The following is a 21,770-nucleotide window of genomic DNA, read 5'->3' as shown; positions in this document are numbered from 1 at the left end:
TGTTCTCACAATATTTACAGCTTCCCCCCACTGCAAAGATTAAAGCTTCTTCTAATTGAGGGTTAAAATTAGTGTGTTTTATTCATTAAAAACTTAGGCAATGATGCACACTTGTCCTAAATGGGAATGCAAAAAAGAAAAATCAGTTTAGGAAGGCAGTGAGTGAAATGCTCCTTAGACCAAGCACAGAACAAAGACCTGGACTGCTCTAGCAACAGGGACTCAGCAGCCGAAATGTTAGGCAGAAGTGGCAAGTGAGGCATTTGATGGTGATCTAGGCTATTTCCAAAGCACACGCCTCATTAAAAGGTATCATAGCAGTAGAAGCCATAGCAACTCTTCCTGCAAGCCTTTAGAAAGAAAAATAGATAGAAAGTATATCTGGATACTGATGAAGTCTCTGTGGAGAACTATTGCAGAGATAATGCCAAAGATCCATAAGCACGTTTCATCTACTGTTAAGAGTGTGCAGCCACAGCAATGGCACCTCAGTGTCTCCTGCCAGTTGTTAGACTAAAATGCCATCTACAAAGAAAATAACGCATTCAGCAAGTCTACTGCTAATACTCAAGAGATTTCTAGTCCAATTCTCAGGCTTTCGGAAGTCAATCCAGCACTTACAAGAAACACACATTTAAACAGTTTATAAATGGTTACTATGTGTCTCAGCTCTGTAAATCTTTTACAAACTAATAAAATTACACCTATACAACTCACAAAATCACTCTGCACCTTTGGGACCTTTGTAAATTAAATTTCTATCTCTAAAAACAATTATGGTGTGAAAAGAACAGCTCCCATGCATGCAATTCGCATATTGTAACTTTGGAAACATATCTAAGAAAATCTTAATGTAAAGCCCCAGGTTTGACAGGCATGTGACACAAAAAAGAAAAACAAAACCCCCACAAGTAACTGAAAACACTAGATTTCTCTAGTCCCCAGACACCAGCCACACAGCCAGGGCTTTCTTCTACACTAGCTTCACAACATCCCCATAAGTACAGGGTACAGGGCTGGGCCATGCGATTTACCCTGAGCCTGCCAACAGTGCTTACAACCTGCTGTGGTCAGTATTGAAAGCTTTACTGCAGCTCAACCAGCAGATCTACATGCTTAGAGCGCTGATGCTTACATAAGCTCACCTCCTCTGGAGGCCTTTACTCATGAACACCTGAATAGGAAATAGGTGCCTAATTATACTTCAAGAAGCCCAGCTGAACCACAGAGATGGAGCTTAAAGTTTGAAGGTCAGCAGCTCCCACTCCCACCTTTCGCACAGTCTCCAGTTCCTTCTGCTTGTTCTCGTTGGCCATTTGCAGCTCTTTCATCTGCCGCTCCAGCTCTTCGTGCTCAGCTAACAGCTTCTGGCGTAACTCTTTTCGTTTCTGGCGTGCTTCTTTGTGGGGTGGAGGGCTCCCCACTCTCAGAAGGTTTACAGTGGTCTGTATGGCTGGAAAGGAGCATGCCAGACAAAGGGAGAGAAACAAAACACCAGTGAAGAGAAATGCTAAACTTTCAGGATAGCTTTAATGAATAAATACTTGTGGTAGTGTGTTATTTGTTAGTTTGGGGTTTTTCTTAATGTATTTTTAAATCAGAAATAACTGCTGTCAGTGCTCCTAACTCACATTGGGCTAGCTATCAACACAAACCAAAAGTGAAAAACACACAGCTTTCATTATTGGCTGTGTGCTGCAAGGATGAGGTCTGGCAATTCCAATGCATCATGGCAATCCCAATATTGATTTCTAACGGGCCATGGAGGTACAAGCCACTTGTATACCCAGGTATAAAAAACAAAAACAAACAACCAAAAACCCCAACACTTCAAGATTTCCTACTACCCAGATTCAGCAACTCTAACGAGTTAGTAAGATGTTATCCAACATATGCGTCACTTCCCTTGGACCAACCTCAAATCCTTTATTCTTACTGATACTGCAAGGGAAAACCTTCTCCCAGTAAGCCAGTTGCTCTCATTCAGTTACATTCAATAAGGAAATATTCAGGGAGTAAAGCTGAAGAGTGGCAGATGAACTCGATATTTTATTCACCAACTACAACTGTGAAAACATATCTCCTCTTGGAACTAAGTAATCATTTGTCATACATCTGACTGGTGCAATTAAACACATGCTTTAGGTAAGGAGGGAAGTGCAAATGAAAGCACACAGCTCTAAATATATAAATGCTACACATACTTCAACAGCAGTGGCAACACTGGCTTTGCAAAGACTTCTACCTTACTCTACAAAAGATGCATGTAATAACTGTCTTTTGGCACATATGTGGGAAGGTGTTGCAGAAGGTGTCAATTTCACTGGGAATAGAAAAGAAAGCCCTAATGGCCAGCTGTATCCTCAGCTCACCGAACCATACTGCCCAAAGCAAAACTGTAAAAGTAAAGCTAGTATTTTGCTGTGCTGAAATGAACAAGCTTTCCCCTTCTTCCAAAAAGCAACAATTTACAATGTATTTCCCCTTCCCCATCCCTAGAAGGACAGCCAATACGGAAAAAGCAAACAAGAACTATTCATTTCACTTTGATTATGACTGCCTAAATTAAGGCACCTAAATGACAGAGAGTCTCTTTACAGATATCCTTAGTTCTTCCTGAACCTCAGGCTCCTTAAAGATCCTTTCCATGTGCCCAAAACTGAGACATCGAAACTCACCAGACCAAGAATTTCAAATCTGAGCAAAGCACAGCTTCAAGACTTCAGCTTACCTTATCTTTCACATGACTAAGATTTTCAAAGCCTCACCTTGAATCCACTCCTGCTTCTTCTTTTTATCAGAGGCACTGATCTCAAAGCTTTTATCAAGACATTTTATGAGAAAAAGGCATTTCTTTCCATCTTTGTCAGGCAAGGCCTAGAATGGGTAGGAAAATGATTAGCTCTGCAAACACTGAAATCTAAGTTATATTGTCAAGTATGCATATACATATGCAGTTATTTGTTACAGAGCCACAAATAACAGCACTAAGAACCTTCATTAAGTGTGTTTATGAACTGGATTTTCTTAAATGAAGTAACAAAAGCTGTGCTGATGAGTGATATCAGAAGTCCACCCCCACACATAAAAAGGATTCATTTTTATCATAGTTTGTTGTTTGTTTGGTCCTTTTTTACCTCTACACAACAGTTGCCGTCCAGGATGATGTCTCCCTTCTTGTCCTTCAAATCTTCACTTACATAGTAGGAAATAATATTGGGTTTTAGCACAAACCATCGTTCCATCCAATTTTTCCTTTTGTGACCTTTTTTCAGCATATAGCCCTGTAAAAAGCAAGAGATCAGCTGAAATGCCCCACCTCTGTTGAACTGCCTGGTCTTTTGTTTCTATGGCTTAAAGGTTCAATAAAGCACACATAAAAGTCAGCTCAAGACCCTAAACACTTCCTCTATACACTTCCATTCCTAGTACAGGCACACTGCTAATTGTTTAGCCCATGAGAAACTACTTACTGTTCTTCTGTCCAGATTTTAAGTAACTGGGTTACCTGAAGAATTGAACAATTGTTATTATTATGCCATTATCAAGTCATTGTTATGATCCTTTCTGACGCTGAAGATGGATGAATGAACTGGGAGGTGGTGTGTCCACTGGTATTATGGCAACTTCTGTGTGTCCCTGCCCAAGTTATTTGGTTCTTAAATTGTAGGAACCTGTTCTGACCTAATGGTGAGATCCTATCAGCCCACAGATATGTGCTTTTAATTAAGTACCATTGCTGTGGAGCAACAGAAAAAGACCAGAGTCCACTGGGCAGAGTCAGCACATTCATACAGCCATTTCCCTGAAATCTTAAAGGAGCTAATGATTACTTTCAAGGTTTCTTTGTTAGCCAGAGTTAACCTTAAGTAGCCTTCAAGAGTGCACTCTGTATGTGAAGGATCCAGCACCTCTTATTATAGCAAACAACTTTCAAAAGTACAGGAATGAGAAAACAAAAGCAACAAAAATGCACGCGAGAAAGGCAGGAATGTCAACACATCACTTTTCTGCCTTGAAAGTTTCTTTTCCATTTCTGTTTTTCAGACATGGTTTTAAAATAGTGAATCCACTCCTGGCTATTAACTTCAACACTGATGAATACTTGAATCAAAATTTCCTTATTTCTCCTCAGTAACTTAACCCTATTGGCAATATCTGTCAAAATCATAAAGCTGACACTTTTGTATTCCCACCACCAAATACACACTGGAGTTAACTCTGAAGTCAAAGACACAATTCATCCTCTCTCCATAACTTTAAAGCACATAATCCTCCATTCAATTAGCCAGTAAGGACAGTGATGTCCTCTTTGATGAGCTTTAATATTTAGCCTTCTTCAGTCAAGCAGAGACGTGTTCAAGGTCAGATTTACGGGGCTTGGAGCAACCTGGTCTAGTGGAAGATGTTTGTGCCTGTGGCAGGGGGTTGGAAGCAGATGCCCTTGAAGGTTCCTTCCAACCCAAACCATTCTATGATTCTCTGACATTTGTCATTGCTAGGACTCACCTGTAATGCCTTAATGACAGCTGTTACTAGAAATCAGTTCTATGTGGATGCACACACCAGTGACAGATGTGGGCCTGCATCTACAAACTGTAAATCCAGCCTATTATGGGATACTCCCAGGGACGAAGCAGAAACAGCTCTGTTCTGGGAGTGGCTCTACCCTGCCAACAGACCTATTTAGCTGCACCCCACTAAAGAAAGAATTCCATATAAGATACTTCAATAAGTATGTTAGAGAAACTGGTAACAGAACCATACTCCTGGCATCTTTTTTGGATGGGATATGGGAAGACTGGGGGTGCCTGGATTTTAAAGGAACAGAGTTGTACTTTGATTTAAACAATGCCAAGTTTTCACTCACAGTATTTAATTTTCTTTGAAAGACAATCCACTTGCAAGCCTTAAAAAAACTATTTCAAAAGAAGATAAGCCCATACTTTGTCACTGAGCTTTATATACAGTTAAAAGAATAAAAATTAAAATCTTCTGTAATGACAATAAATAGGCTGGTATTATGATCAAATCATCCTAGTTGATCTCTACTGAGCATTAATGTATCTAAAACAAAAGCAGCAATATTAACTGCAGTTACACTAGTAACCCTGTTACACATTAGCTGGTGTTGCTATGGCGATTCAAAACTCTCTCAAGGAAAAGGATGCCCGGAGAATGATGTAATAATTGGTCATTCTTTCAGGCATTTTTAATGACCTTATCCAGGGCACTGCTGTGACCTAGTCAGTTTTTAATCTAGAGTTTTGCCAGTATTTCTGCTATATCTGCCCTTTCTGAAACCACCTGATTATTTACATACGCATGTCAGGCTTCTAACTTGAGAAAAGAGTCAAATCACAGATGAAACTGAAACACCTACATCAACATAGCTATGAACAAGCTGTAGAGAAAGCATTGTACTCCAAGTATTCCAGATTAACAGGATGAAAGAAGTTGGAAAGGTGACCAAGGAACATTTTTTCTGTAACGGATTTTAGCTACAGCGATTTTTTACATAAGACAACAAATAATTGTGTTGTGACATATTCAAGTCAAAAGTGTCTTTCTGCAGAGGTTTGAGGGAAATGAAAAGTTAGGACAGTTGGAGCAGCTCTTTTGCTTAAAACACTAAAAAAAAAAGAAACACCCCCTACACGTACAGCTTATCTATGCTCAGCTCTTCCAGCCAGTTAAACGTGGCCAGAACCACGGCTGTGCCTATTCCCCTGTGCCATCCCACCCCCTGCTCCAAAGCAGGAATGTGCAGAGGAACAGCTTTGTCTGCCGCCTCCGCACTTGCGTCTGAGGTCTGGGTGGTCACAAGGGCATGTGAAGGACTCCCACAGCTTCAATCTTTCATGCCTTCAGTACGGGTCATAACCAGGTGCTTCCCCCCCCCCGACACACTGAATTTGTTTTCAAAGCCAAGTCAGACTTGTATTTTCCCCTCAAACTGCTGCAAAATCTTTAGCTATTATTTCAGTGCATCAGCAGCTTCTCGTCTTGCAAGAGCTCACTGACAACCCCTGGGAATCTTTTCACACCAAGTATCATGTGACAGGACACCCCTTTCAGAAAACTAGTATCACAAATGTAACTATCACTGCTACCCTCTATAGGCCTCACAGATCCGGGATAAGTGTACAATAACAAGGGTAATATGACACTTGACTACAACATGTCATTCATTAATACCTTGAAGTAATCACAGACTTTAACAAACTGAACCAGACGCCTGTAAGTCACGCAGGGAGCTCTGTCCTCCATTAGATTAGTGACTGTCCAGGAGGTGTTGGGCCAAATCTTGACACAAGCTATTTTTATGTGTCAAGGAACTATTCAAAGACACTCAGACATCCTTGGGAAAGAGGCGCAGCCACCAAGAGAGGAAAGGAAGGAGACAGTAAAAAAACAGTGGATAGGGGGGTGAAGAGAGAGCCACAATGCAGTATCAGAACTGAAAAGAAATCCAATTTCCTCACAAGCCTCAAATGGAAGGACTGACCTGACACTGGTTATTTTATTTTTCAAGGTATTAAACACCAGAACGACTTTGTTTTGCCCTCAACTATGTGTCCCCAGCCCTCACCTCTAACAGGCAACCAGCAGTTAACAAAAACAGACTTTTGCATTGTTCTGTGGATATTCTGAAAGAATTTCCTGTGCCAAGACTTTCTGACATTTCTTCAGAAGAGCTTAGGAAAGCCTGCCAAGAAAACCTTTGTTTCTCTCCTCACCAAGTATCCAAGAAATCAAAGATGAAAAACATTCTCTGTCAGGTAAGAGTCAATTTTAAAGAGTTCTCTAGGTAAGCTCTGCTGTGACAGGTAGAGTTTCCATTAAGGAAAATGCAGTTTTAAAAGCCATTCCTAAACTGATAATCCAGCCACTGGAAATCCAAAGAAACTGATGATTGACAGATGTTGGATAAGAATATGAAGGCCAGAATGACTTCTCGTGTTTAAGAATAGATAAACTGTCAGTCCCATAGCCTGCTAAGCAGAATATGAAGAGAGGAAGCTCTGGAACTCTTCTACACCTTTTTGCCCAGTTTGTAGTGATACAACTTAGAAGCAAACCTTTCAGCTGGAGCAATACTTATGTCCAGAAGACCTTGTTTGCATACAGACATGATCATCAGCACAATGTTTACTGGCTACAACATAACTGAAACTAAAACCCAGTATCTTCTAAGACTGAAGAGTTGTCACCAGTTTAAGAACTGACAATGTGTTGCAGCTATTCTGTCAGCTAACAAGCAGTTCATACTAGTATAAAAAGGTCACATTTCAAGACAGAGCACACATCTTTTAAAAACACTCTCCCAACAAGCAACTCAATCGTAATAGTGCAACAATTACAGCAATCTGAACAGTAGTGCAACTTCTCTTTTATAAAAATAAGCTCAGATTAAAGAACCCTTATGTCATTTACCTCATCTTCCCTGCTCATTACCCATCAGGTAAAGAAATTTCAGTACAAGTTGAACATCTTCTAATTATGCAATACATTTTTCTACTCCAAAGCATTATTTCTCTGTGGTTCTTACCTGTTTGAGTACATCTAATATGAGCTCATTAAAGACTTCATTAATTGCCATGGACACCGTCTGTCGGTCCATTCCTTTACTAAACTGCCCGCTGCCAATGAGATCAATCAGCTCCCATGCAGAAAGACCTTCTCGACTGGTGTTGAGAGCAATCTTGTAATGGTCAAACTGCTCCTGCTGCCAGCCTGCTCCCATTGCTTCAGTGAGTTTTTTAAGTAAATATTCAATCTGTACAGAAACACAAACAAAATCAATAATTTTCAGCAGAAATGGAAACCAAGTGTTTCAGAGGTCTAAGCTAAGCCTCCCTAGACTATGATTACAGCTGTATTTGTTCATTCACATGTAGGCTCCTAAGTGTACGTGGTTTAGTTAGCAAAGAGTTTAGGCTCCTGTCTCAGTTGAACTTTAGACTGCCAAGCCCTTCCTGCAGCTGCTATTCCATTACAAAGAAACAAAGAATTGACCTGTCAGCCTCTTTTAACATTTTAGATTCCTACAGAACACATGGGACCTTCCCTGCAAAAGCTTCCAAAATACAGTTTGGAGCCATGGGTGAAGTGTGAGAAAGCAAGAAGCTCCAAAAAGTATTCTAGTGAGATAAAAAACAAACAAATTAGAAAAAGCAAGAAAAGATGCCAGTTTGAACAAGAAGTGAAATGAAAAACTACCAAGGTACGATCACCTGTCTTAGCCTTCACCTGACCCCTCTTCTCTAGCTCTCAAGCACTCCATCACTGGACACAATCTTGGCAGATTGTATCAAGAAAAGTAAAGGACAAATTTTTCACTTCCACTTTTACTGTTTCCAAAATAAAATCTCCTTTTCCTTTCATCTTTTATCATTCTGTTAGCATTACCATACACAGGGTAATAACACTAGTCAAAATAAACACAAGAATGGAAAAGAAGAAAAGAAGGCTGGGTTTCTTCTTTTGTCTGGGTTTTTTTAATGTTTTAAACTCATCGCTGTTTGTTCTTTAAACTAGTTCCCAATATTTTAAACTAAGCCCATCTACAGCTTTGAGCACATGCAAAATGCTTTTAATGGCTCTTTAACAAAATAATTGGTGAGAGCCTTCCTACAAAACCCTCTACACAACAAAATAAAAGCCAGGCTTCTAATTTTATAGGACTGAAGTCAGAGCACACCAATTAGAGCATTTAATCTGTTTTTGAAGACAGACCAAGCTAATGTGGCTGCCTGCCATCTTGGGTACTGGCTCAGACTGTGTTTCTCCACTTCACTACCTTCAGCAACCAGCAAAGCCACCTGCACCCTCCCTAAGGAGGAAGCCTGGGGAGAGGGTGCTCAGTAACCCTGCACCAGGCCACCACAGGGACAGGGGAGCACCAGCTCCACCAACAGCTGGCCTTTCCCTCCAGTCACAAGACAGCACTGAGCCACTTCTGGGAGGTCAGTCCACAAAACCCCAGTGAGGGCTCATCCCAGCTGCCCTGCTTCTGTACAGGCATGAGAGATGCCACAGGGAGGGAAATGCACAGTGCCTGGCGCACAGACATGCAGAGGGAAAGCAACACGATTCTTTCAGGTTCTGCCTGTGCACATGGAAGTAAAAAAGATATCCTCAAATGCTGCTTTTCTGAAGGTCAGTCCTTCAGGTCAGTCTGCTTCACTTTCAGTTCACCTATTTTAGGTGCGGTTTTGGAAACCCCAAGAGTCTGAATCCTGTTATCAAAAACGACTAAGCTGTACAACATGAACTCATTGAAAAGTGGTAGAAACCAAATGAAGGACTTCTTTTTTCTAATCACCAATGCTAGTTCACCTCTGCTCCTCAGCACTGCTTGAAAACACAATGAAATTTCTCCTACAAGTAAGAAAAACCCTGGCTGAGAGAAAGATGACATGTGACCACAGAACAAATTGATTTTCCAGCCACAGCTCAGAGTTACCTTTCAACTGGTCTAACAGGCTTTTGAGCACCCAGCAGTCTCTGCCTGAGACATTTGGGATCACAAAGAAATAAAGAAGTGGTTTTCCCCACAGATTTCACCACAAGAACTCCAAGGTGTCAAGGTTTTGATGCAGCATGCACGCTAATTTTGTGGCTGCTGTTTCTCTCTCTTGCAACTAGTACAGTTGCAAATCTCTTTCCTTTCCCTCATATCTGTGATCAAGAAACACACAAGTGTGTAGCAGAACACACTCATCTGTCAAAGCAGTAAATTACCAAAATCACCCTGCAGATAGGGCGGCTTTTCTTACTGTTTCAGCTCAATAAGTGTTCTTAGACACACAGCCCCTGCTCTAGTATCACATGGACTAATGATACAGTAAAATGGAGAAGCTACTGAAAGCTGCTGCACTGTCTAGAGGAAAGTTCCTGCTCCACTGAATGAGCAGCAAGTGCATATGAACTGCACAGTGGGAACTGGGGGAAGCAAAGTCCATCACACTGTAAGTGAAGATCAGGCTCATGATCATTTGAGGAACCTAAACATACATAAGTCTATGGGACCTGATGAGATCCATCCCAGAGTCCTGAGGGAATTGGCTGATGCAGTTGCTGAGCCACTCTACATGGTATTTGAGAAGTCATGGCAGTCAGGAAAGGTCCCTGGTGACTGGAAAAAGGGCAATATCATACCCATTTTTAAAAAGGATGGAAAGGAGGACCCTGGGAACTACCAACCTCAGCCTCAACTCTGTGCCTTGAAAGATCACAGAACAGATCCTTTTAGAGCTATGCTGCGGCACACAGAGGACAGGGAGGTGATCTGAGACAGCCAGCAAGGCTTCACCAGAGGCAAGTCCTGCCCGACCAACCTAATGGCCTTCTATGATGGAGTCACTGCATCAGTGGACAAAGGGCAGGCTATGGATGTTGTCTATCTGGACTTCTGTAAAGCCTTTGACACAGTCCCCCACAACATCCTTCTCTCTAAACTGGAGAGATATGGATTTGATGGGTGGACTGTTCGGTGGATGAGGGATTGGCTGCATGGTTGCATCCAGGGGGTAGTGGTCAATGGTTCAGTGCCTGGATGGACACCAGTGACAAGCAGCATCCCACAGGGGTCCGCTACTGTTTAGTATCTTCATCAGACATGGACAGTGGGATTGAGTGCATCATCAGCAAGTCTGCAGATGACATGAAGCTGACTGGTGCAGTTAACACACCTGAGGGATAGGATGCCATTCACAGAGACTTGGACAGGCTCAGGAGATGGGCCCATGTGAACCTCCTAAGGTTCAATGGGGCCAAGTGGAGGGTCCTGCACCTACAGCAGGGCAACCCCTGGTGTCAAGTTAGGATGCGTGATAAAGGGCTTGAGAGTATGTCTGAGGAGAAGGACTTGGGGGTACTGGTGAAAGACTGGACATGAGCTGGCCATGTGCACTTGCAGCCCAGAAAGCCAATTATATCTTGGGCTGCAACCAAAGGAGTGTGGCCAGCAGGACAAGGCAGGTGATTCTGCCCCTCTACTCTGCTCTGGTGAGACCCCACTTGAAGTACTGTGTCCAGCTTTAGAGTCCTCAGCACAGGAAAAGACACGGACCTGTTAAAGAGGGTCCAGAGGAGGGCCAGAAAAATGATCAGAGGGATAGAACATCGCTCCATTAGGTGAGGGAGATGCAGAGGGAGGTGATGGACAGGCTAAGGGAGTGGCAGTCTTCTGCCTGGAGAAGACTCCAGGGAGACCTTATTGCAGCCTTTCAGTTCTTAAAAGGGACCTATAAGAAAGACGGGAAAAGACTTTTTAGCAGGGCCTGCTGTGATAGGACAAGGGGTGATGGTTTTAAACTAAAAGAGGAGAGATTCAAGGCTGGACAGGACGAAAAAATTCTTTACAATGAGGGTGGTAAAATACTGGCAGAGTTGCTCCTCATTTAATTCTTACTAGCAAAGAAATGATCTGAACAGAGATCTCTGCAAAAGCAGCATTCAATCTGTACACAACTGCTAACTGAGAGAGAGGGTACAAGGTTTTTGGTGGTCAGCAAAGATGACTTTCAGCTCAGTGCCTGCCACCTTAGGAAAGCATCCCCACAGACAACACACCTGCACAGCCACTTCACCCTCTCCATGCAGGCTGCACATCCAGGCCTCCTCCCCACAGTGCCAGGGCTCTGCTTGCCATGGTCACCGCTGCTAACATCCAGACTCTTCAACACAAGTCATAAAACAATGCTTTGCACTGGTTGCACACACAGCTCTGAATTACTGACATTAATATAATCACATGAGAGGAAGGGAATTTCAGCATGACCTTTGAAGCAAACAACATGGAATTTTTACTAGATTTTCAGTAACAAATCCCTAAGCAAAAACAAACAAACAAAAACGAACAAACACACACACACACACACAGAGAAATCTTTAAAATGTGCTTTGTTGATTTTTACTCTCCGACATCCTTAAGTCAAAAAACTAATCCAAGGCTTTTGAGCACCAATTACAATAAATCCTCAGCATTCAGTTAGGGGCAGGAAGCAGCTTACTTCCTACTGCAGACAAGTATTACAGGAAAAAAAAACCCAAACCCAACATCCCAGAAAAGTCCTTCCCGGCATGCAAGAACAGGAGCACCGTTGATGAGCTGAAACAAGCTCTGGCATTAATGCAGAAGTAACTTTTTTTTTGCCACGTTCAAACCACATTCTGCCGCTCAGCTCAGTCCCTCTGAACAGCATCAGTTCCGAACTATGATCCCATACTTTAGCTGAAAGGAAAACTAAAATTACTGAGGCTTAATTAGGTACATAATATAACTGCCTGAATTCTAAACAGTAATTAAAAAAAAGAAAGTGATTAAAACTTAATGAACTTCAACTTAAAAATACATTCTTCCAAGATTTCACAACCTGTTACACTGCTCGAGGCATGCAGCTCTCGAATGCCTTTGGTTAATTATCTCGAAGTACTAGGACTCACTTGCAGATAAAGGAACACACACAAGAAACCATACCCAAATAGACTTTTTCACTTTTTTGCTTAAGCCACAGCTTAAACAAATGGTCTGGAGAAGCAGCAATGCAAAACTCTTGGCTAGTACATGTTATCATGTAATGCACTAAAAATGTGTCAACATATCCTTTCCTTTAATGTCATCTGTACACATTTCACCTTATTTTGATTATTAGAACAGATTTAAACATTTACCAACTCACTAACATGACCACAAATATGCTATAATCCCATTAAAGTACATAAAATATCTCATTATTTTAAAATACATTAACTCTTCTTAAATGAAAAGGACCTGTGCATATTACAACTTAATTTCTAAAGAAAAAAAAACAACCCAAAAAACCAAACCAAACAAACCCCAACCAGCCGCACAAACAAACAAAAAGAACAACAAAAAAAAATCAATCAAGCTTTATCTTGCATTCAGGTAAGTACATGACTAACCTCAGTCCCCAGGAAAGAATTACCTGACATTATCTGCTCGATAGCACCAGTGAGTGTTGCACTGGGGTATAAATGCGGAAACAAGTGTGAGATAAATATAAAGAAATAAGTTGCATCAATGTGGAAGCAAATAAGAGACCATTCATTATGTGCTCAAATGAGGAACTTCTGAGAGCAAATGTTTCCTCTCCTTCACAAAGAGACATCTCAACTCAGCAAATAACTGACCAGTTCAGTCTACTGACTCAAACACGACCTATTTTCGTGGTTAAAAAGAGGAGTGTCAAAAAGCAAGCATGAAGCAACATTTGCTGCTATTCTGACTGGACCTGACTTCTGGATACAGACATAAAAACACAGGGTATTGCTAATACTACAAGCACCAGCACGGACCAACTGGTTCCACAGTATGACAAACAGCTTCCATCTCAAATCAACAGAAGCTTTTCAGCCAAAATTTTGCCAAAAGAAAACAAAAATTATATAAAGAATAGCAGCTCTTTAACATGAGCTGTGCAGTCTGTTTGGAATCTTCTTTCAGAGGGCACTTATTTTCCTGTGTTTCAACACCCACTTGTTGTTCTTTTCCAGTTATTCCTGGCACTACCCTCCATATGGAATGAAGCATTATAGATACTTCACATATTTCTCTGGTATACAAGTGGGTCTCTTGGAAAAAGAAAAATGAAAAATAACATGCCTAACAAAGTATGGCAGACAAGGCCCTTCTTGTCTATATGAACTATTCTATAACAGTTCATACTATTTAAATAAGGTTTGTGATATTAACAGAGCAGATGTAAAAAGTCTATTCACATTGTACAGAATTCTGTGGAAACATATGTTACTGGGCAAGAGACATAAAAGCAGTCATATCTCCTTTCACAGTCATCATCAATTCCTTCTTTTCATCCCATCAGAACATCACTTTTAAGTTAAATTTTTTTCCTTCCTTTCCACCAAAAAACTATGTTCATTGTCCACTGCAAGCCATTACCTTTCTTGTTAAAGTTAAATTAGCATTAAATAGCGCAATAAAGTTCAATTCAAAAAACTTTGTAACATGTAAATCATAAAACCAACTTGCTGCATAAGCTAAAAACTGTCTGATTTTTTTGCATCAACTGAAAGAGTAGCAAAATGGGAAGAACTGATGTAAGTTGTGACGAAAATCTTTCTAACCGCCATCATGAACTTGTACAGATCATGGGTCAGTTAAAACCCCACACAAGGAGCTTTCATTCTAGTTGTATCAGGTTTGATTTTTTCTGAACAGCCAAGCCTCAATTTGCAGCGTTTCATTCACTTTATCAGTTTCTGATACTAGGATGAAGAACATGGAAGCAAACATGGCCACAACAAACCTTTTTCTGCAAGAAATGCCTCCAGAACAATCACCACTAGAAAGCTTCAGACTTGACCTCCTCAGTCTACAAAACATTTTTTCATTTTCAAATACACAGAAAGCCTCACACATTTTGGACTCTCGTTGTCCTAACTAGGAGGATTAGAAATGTCACGTGTTAAAACAGTTGAAGGATACAGGACAAGTGAAAAATTACTGTGCAAGACTCCTTTTTTCAAGAAGGCAAGCTTAAAAAGCAGAGACAACAAACAGACTTGTCTTACTTAAACCAAGTTAAGCTAACACTATGTTACAACACACAATGTGCAGCTTGCAGTGTACATATCTGCGAGTTTCACCATTAAGGATGGCTCAGAAACACAGCTAAACACGTAACACAGCTTTCAGGTGATAAAACATTCCCAAGGCTGCAGTCACATGTCCAGAAATAAGAAAGGGAAAGTGCTTCGAAACCTTTTTATAAAACAGAAGATATCTGGTTAAGCAATACCAAGGCACACAAATGAGCCTGGAACAACTAAGAGATGAGTTGTCAGGAAAGCTCATGACACCAGAAATATTTCTCCTCTTACAGCTACAGTTCTTTTCATCTTTCTTCCTTTTATTTTATCCTTCTGGTGGAACAGATGATGTCTCTACCAGCTGAAGGAAACACACACATCGGGGATGTCTGCATCTCAGATGATGTAATGGAAAAGACTGGTTGTGAAGACTGGAAGGAGCTCCCACCCAGCCCCCTGCTTTCCAGATGCATTAGCAGCACAGGTGCTTGGTAAAGCTCTGCCCACTGCACCAGGAGGCAGATCTGTTGTTAGCCAAGAATTATAGTGATTCTGAAAGCTGTCCAACAGCACTAATTGTAATTAAACAAATACAGCATTGTTGTCCTCCAGTCCATCTGAAACTCTCTGCGGATACCACATTTACCCAGTTCACATAAATATTTACTCTGCGTGTACCAGGGCTCATCACCTGAAAGAGGAGGAAGACTTTCAGATTTTATACCATTCTGTATTTCCCTGAGACATGAGCACCCGTGCAAAATAAACATTCATGGATCTCTCTTTTTTACAACTCTCCTAGCTGCTTCCAGCTGCCCACCACCAGTAACCAGAGTGCAGCATGAGGCCATTACCAGCTGAGCCCAGTGCCCCTGCATAGGCACCAGCCCCTGTCTCTTTGTGACTTGACTTAGAATCATAGGAGACTTAGGGTTGGAAAGGACCTTAAGATCATCAAGTTCCAACCCCCCTGCCATGGGCCAGGGACACCTCACTCTAAACCATGTCATCCAAGGCTCTGTCCAACTTGGCCTTGAACACCGCCAGGGATGGAGCATTCACAACTTCTCGGGGCAACCCATTCCAGCACCTCACCACCCTCACAGTAAAGAACTCTCTCCTTATATCCAATCTAAACTTCCCCTGTAGAAGTTTTAACCTGTTACCCCTTGTCTTGTCACTACAGTCCCTAATGAAGAGTCCATCCCCAGCATCCCCACAGGTCCCCTTCAGATACTGGAAGGCTGCTATGAGGTCTCCACGCAGCCTTCTCTTCTCCAGGCTGAACAGCCCCAACTTTCTCAGCCTGCCTTCATACGGGAGGTGCTCCAGTCCCCTGATCATCCTCGTGGCCCTCCTCTGGACTTGTTCCAACAGTTTCATGTCCTTTTTATGTTGAGGACACCAGAACTGCACACAATACTCCAAGTGAGGTCTCACGAGAGCAGAGTAGAGGGACAGGGTCACCTCCTTCAACCTGCTGGTCACGCTCCTTTTGATGCAGCCCAGGATACAGTTGGCTTTCTGGGCTGCGAGCACACACACTGCAGCCGGCTCATATTCATTTTCTCATTGACCAGCACCCCCAAGTCCTTCTCCTCAGCGCTGCTCTGAATGTCTTCTCTGCCCAGCCTGTAGCTGTGTCTGGGATTGCTCTGACCCAGGTGTAGGACCTTGCACTTGGCACGGTTAAACTTCATGAGGTTGGCATCAGCCCACCTCACAAGCATGTCGAGGTCCCTCTGGATGGCATTCCTTCCCTCCAGCATTATCAACCGAACCACACAGCGTGGTGTCATCGGCAAACTTGCTGAGAGCACACTCAATCCCACTGTCCCAACACCGATCCCTGAGCGACACCACTCGTTAATGTCTCCAGCTGGACATTGAGCCATTGACCACAACTCTTTGCATGTGGCCATCCAGCCAGTTCTTTATCCACCGAGTGGTCCATCCATCAAACTGATGTCTCTCCAATTTAGAGACAAGGATGTCATCTGGGACAGTGTGGAATGCTTTGCACAAGTCCAGGTAGATGGCGTCAACTGCTCTGCCCCTGTCCATCAGTTCCATTGCCCCATCATAGAAGGCCACCAAATTGGTCAGGCAGGATTTCCCCTTAGTGAAGCCATGCTGGCTGTCACCAAGCACCTTGTTGTTTTTCATGTGCCTTAGCATGCCTTCCAGGAGAATCTGCTCCAAGATCTTCCCAGGCACAGAGATGAGACTGACTCATCTGTAATTCCCTGGCTCATCCATTTTCCCCTTCCTGAAAATGGGGGTTTTATTTCCGTTCTTCCAGTCGTTGGGAACTTCACTTGACTACCATGATTTCTCAAATATGATGGCCAGTGGCTTACCAACTTCATTTGTCAGCTCCTTCAGGACCCGCAGATGGGTTTCATCAGGACCCATAGACTTGTGCACATTCAGGTTCTTAAGATGGTCTCAAAGCAGAACTTCTCCTACAGTGGGCCCAAGGTCTTCATTCTCACAGTCCCTGCGTCTGCCTTCGAAGACTTGGGTGGTGTGGTCAGAGCATTTGCCAGTGAAGACTGAGGCAAAGAATTTTGAACCTCAGCCTTCTCCAACTCCAGGGTAGCCAGTTCTCCTGATAGCTTCTGGAGAGGGCCCACATTGTCCCTAATCTGTCTTTTATTTGAAACGTGCCTATAGAATCCCTTCCTGTTATCTTTCACATCCCTAGCCAAGTTTAATTCCAATTGGGCCTTAGCTTTCCTTATCCATCCAAGGAGGTCTCCTGGCTCTCCTGCTGCACTTCCTTCTGGTTGGGATGCAACACTGCTGAGCTTGGAGCAGGTGATCCTTGAATATCAATCAACAGTCTTGGGCCCCCCTGCCCTCTAGGGCTATATCCCATGGAACCTTACTAAGCAGGCTCCTGAAGGGGCCAAAATCTGCTCTTTTTAAGTACAGGGCAGTGAGCTTGCTGCACGTTCTTCTCACTGTCCTGAGGATCTCGAACTCAACCATCTCATGATCACTGCATCCAAGGCTGCCCTGGGGCATCACATTTCCAACCAGCCCTTCTCTGTTGGTGAGCACGAGGTCAAGCATGGTACATCTCCTTGTCGGTTCCTCTATTACTTGCAGAAGAAAGTTGTCTTCCACACAATCAAGGAACCTCCTGGATTGCTTGTACCGGGCTGTACCATCCCTCCAACAGATGTCAGGGTGGTTGAAGTCTCCCATGAGAACAAGGGCCTGCGAGTGTGAGGCTGCTCCTATCTGTCTATAGAATGCTTCATCCACAGATTCCTCTTGATCAGGCAGTCTGTAACAGATCCCCACAGTAATGTCTCCCATCGCTGTTCTCCCTTTAACCCTGACCCACAAACTCTCTATTGACTGCTCACCAGTCCCCAGACAGAGTTCCATACTCTCCAGCCTATCACTGACACAAACAGCAACTCCCCCTCCCCGCCTGCCGAGCCTGTCTTTTCTAAGGAGCCTGTAACCTTCCATTCCAACACTCCAGTCATAGGAGCCATCCCACCACGATTCTGTGATGCCTACTATATCATACCCCCATAGAGGTGCACACATCTCTAATTCCTCTTGTTTGTTACCCATACTATGGGCATTTGTATAGAGGCATCTGAGCCAAGCTCCAAATGAAGCTGGCTCATTGGATGGAGCAGCTGGAATATCACTACACTGCTCCGAGCATTTATTATAGGTGCTGGCAACTGACTGGATGTGTTGGGATGGAATGATGCCCCCCTCCCCCAACACATGAAGTTTAAAGCCTCCTTGACCAGTCTGGCAAGCCTCCTACCAAAACTGCCCCTCCCCTTCTTTATCAGACCAGCTCCACCAGCCCCGAGTAGACCTGGACTACTAAATTGAGTGCCATGTTCTAGATACCCAAACCCCTGACTATGGCACCACTGTTCTAACCATTTATTAACCTGGCCAATCCTCCTAGCCTTTTTAAGGTCCTCCCCTGTGTCCTGGAGAATTGATGAAAAGACTGTCTGAGCTCCAGAGCCCTTAACCACCTCTCCCAGGGCTCTGTAGTCCTTCTTTATGTTCTCCAGGCTACTGCTATCTATATCACTAGCGCCCACATGGATCACTAGAAGTGGGTAACAGTCCGTGGGACTTACTAGAGCAGGCAGCCTCTCTGCAACATCCCTGATCCAAGCCCCTGGCAGGCAACACACCTCCCTTGAGACTGGATCAGGCTGGCAGATGGGTGCCTCTGTGACTTCTCTGCATAACAGACAGATCCTCTCAACCTTGAAGTCACATCCCAAAACTGCACATCTGAACCCAAGCTCGTCCCCATGTGGGACTTTACTCACCTTATTTCCCTCAAGTGCAGACCTGCCATCTCTCCCACCACAGCAAGTGAGAAGCTGTCTGGCTTTCAGTCTAGTTGCTAAGGAAGCAACTTCTGGCCCTTGTGTCACCTCTCCATTGCTTTCAAACCCCTCTTTGTAACTGCTCTCTTCAGCCTGAATCTAAGGAAACCTACGTCTCTGTAGCCTGCTTTCCTTTCTCTGGTTGAGCTAAAGCTGTTTCCAGTTTGCTGCCCATTCAACACCTGGGCAGGGAATCAACACTTAACACTCTGCAGATGGAGGTAACAGCCCCATCTAATTATGTCTAAAATGAAAGGCCTAGCACAGTGGCACTAGCGCAAAAGTACACAACATAGGCAAGAACAAAGGACAGCAGCCTCCATCTTTGGTCAGTGCAGTTTAAATAAAGTTTCACTGTGTTTGCACTGCACTCCTGCACCCAAGCAGGAGAGCTTTCCAGATATGAAATTGTTCAAATGAGTACAGAAACCATTTATTTAAAACAAATAATAAAAAAAAAACAACAAAACCCACCAAGCTCCACCAGAAAATGAGACTCCCAAGTAGGTCCTAAAGAGCAGCTCCTCCAAGAAAGAGGAAGCAAAGGCATCCTCACAGCCACATGAAGTTCCATCAACACATTCACTGGAGACCTAAGAAGTTCTCTCTGTTATAATCTTCCCATTCACAAGATGAGAGGCAAAAATCTTCAAGGGATCACCCTTCTAACCCGAAAGTATGAGACAAGTTTCCTAGTTACTTATAAAGGGAAAACAAAATCTGTGAAACCCAAAAGCCTACAAGGTGGAAGGGAAGGAGGAGGGGAAACAGCTGGATCCCACACAAAGGACTCTGAGCCAGAAACTGCAGTAAATTGTGTGCTGCAATATTCTCAGGCAACAGTAAGTGCAACAGACAGGGAGGGAAGGAAAGCTTGCTCTCTGGCTCAGAAGCTAGAGTCACCCATGAGAAGTTTACATTGCTCTCACCAGAACCTAAACATCACAGAAGAGCGATGCTTCCATCACCCTTCTCTGTTCTTCACTGTGCAAAAATCCCCTCAGTTTATACATGATGTACAATTCCTTTTGTAATTAGCTGCAATATAAAACAGTGAGGACTAGATATAAAATCAAGCTTTATTTTGAACTCAAGAGGCATAAAAAGTAAATGGAAAGAAAAATACCTTTACTGGAGGTTAGACTTAAGAAAACCTCAGATATAAGAACTTAAAAGGCAGATATGAATGGTCACACAGAGAAAAAGCAACACTGACAGAAACCAAGACTTCGCATTTTTACTTTTGGAGTTTTATGCAAAAGGGCAAATGAGTAAATGTGGAATTTTCTAGAAGCTCAGAGCACCTCATGGAAGACCAATGCAAACAGACAGCATTCCTCCACCAGCTGATTACATTACCTGTGTGGTCTAAAGCAAAAGGTTAGAGTGAATACTGGCCTTGTGTCTGATAAGAACAGAGCAGCCTTTCTTTGCCAGGCTCTTTAAGCTTTCTTTAAACAGTATTGCGCAATTTAAACACGGCTGTAATCGAGGAGACGCAGACACAGAGCCACCCTAAGAACTGCAAAAATACTTGAAACAGAAAAGCCATACAGGTCAACCCTGGACCCTAAGGATGGGAAGGAGAGGAAATAAAAGCAGTTATGACATCTGGAAAAACTCTTTTGGGCTCAGAGCCAACTCTGCAGCTCACCTACCAACAGACACATTGCCATTACCTGGCATCAGCTACAGAAGGCAGCACGAATCTGGGGGCTTGCTTAGTGGAGGGGTAGGGTAGCAAGTGAGCAATGCCAAAACCCCAGAGCTGGCAGGGCTGAAGCTTTTAACCATGCAGACAAATAAGGAGATGTGAAATATCTACCCTCAGATAAGCCCAGATGCGCAGTGGTGAACACAATGACAAACCAGAGACATAGATCTGAGTCCCAGTTCTGACATTTATCAGTGGCTCTGGCCTTACAAAGCCAAATCTGGCACCAACTACACTGTGTTAGCTTTTACAACCATTATGCCTATCTCCCAGAACTGTCAGAAAAAACAGAAAAGCAAGGAAAGAGACTGTACCATTTCTTATGGGAATACAGCACACCAGACAGGGCCCTGTCATCACCAGTCTGGCAAAATCCAAAACACTGAAGAGAATGCAAGTGTTCTAAAAAAGTGAGTTATAAGGAAAAACCCAGCAGTTTATTTTGACTGGGGAGTTATCGGGTACTTCATGGTTTGGCACAACAGCTTAGAGTCCAACAGTTATGTCGCAGTGGCGTGTAAATCAGACTGATTTGATTCCTGACTGTTCAATAATTTGCAAATACTTATTATCAGTACTCCAGTGCCAAACTGCAAACCCCTGGGATTTCCGTATGCAGTTTGAAAAGATTATTTATGCCTACAGTTCTGATCTTGCTGCTTCTTCCCTCACCCCTCCTGAAGCAGAGAACAGTGGAGATACCAAAAGCTTGCTTTAGGGTTAAAATACCTATTTGAGCATTGCCCATACTTGTTCATAAATTTAGAGTGCAGAGAGATCTCTCTGGTATTGTTCTTTCAACAATTTCAAGCAAGGGTGTTCAGGTGGCAGCTGGTTTTGATCAGAAATAGACATCACCAGAAAAGTTCATACTTCTCCTTTTCATCAGGAGGGTGACATGAGACTGAAGACTCATCTTGCAAGTCATGGTAACACAGAGCAGAGGGAGAACTTATTTTCAGAATCACACTGATGCACCAATGGTGCAAAATCTTAAGCACATATAAGCAAGCACTGTGACTAAAAAAATCACATACCTACACTACTCATGAATGAAGCAAGAAACTCAGCAGCTCCAAATTCTGGCA

The 21,770-nt window shown here is 43.0% G+C and overlaps 1 protein-coding gene across 1 annotated transcript in view; it reads right to left on the bottom strand.

Moving 5' to 3' along the window:
* Nucleotides 1-21,770, bottom strand: part of SWAP70 (switching B cell complex subunit SWAP70) — a 47,249-nt gene that overhangs the window by 9,793 nt on the left and 15,686 nt on the right. The window contains exons 4-7 of the mRNA XM_061380466.1: nucleotides 7,553-7,780; nucleotides 3,138-3,284; nucleotides 2,769-2,877; nucleotides 1,272-1,453 (exon numbers count right to left, since the gene is read on the bottom strand). Of these exons, the coding sequence (XP_061236450.1) occupies nucleotides 1,272-1,453; nucleotides 2,769-2,877; nucleotides 3,138-3,284; nucleotides 7,553-7,780 (666 nt within the window). The remainder of the gene's footprint in view (nucleotides 1-1,271; nucleotides 1,454-2,768; nucleotides 2,878-3,137; nucleotides 3,285-7,552; nucleotides 7,781-21,770) is intronic.

Source organism: Neopsephotus bourkii, unplaced genomic scaffold (genome assembly GCF_033783945.1).
Source record: "Neopsephotus bourkii isolate Nb327-2 ecotype Australia unplaced genomic scaffold, CSIRO-AGI_Nbou_v1 NB_1792, whole genome shotgun sequence".
Classification (NCBI taxonomy): domain Eukaryota; kingdom Metazoa; phylum Chordata; class Aves; order Psittaciformes; family Psittacidae; genus Neopsephotus; species Neopsephotus bourkii.
This window is presented reverse-complemented; position numbering and strand designations above follow the sequence as displayed.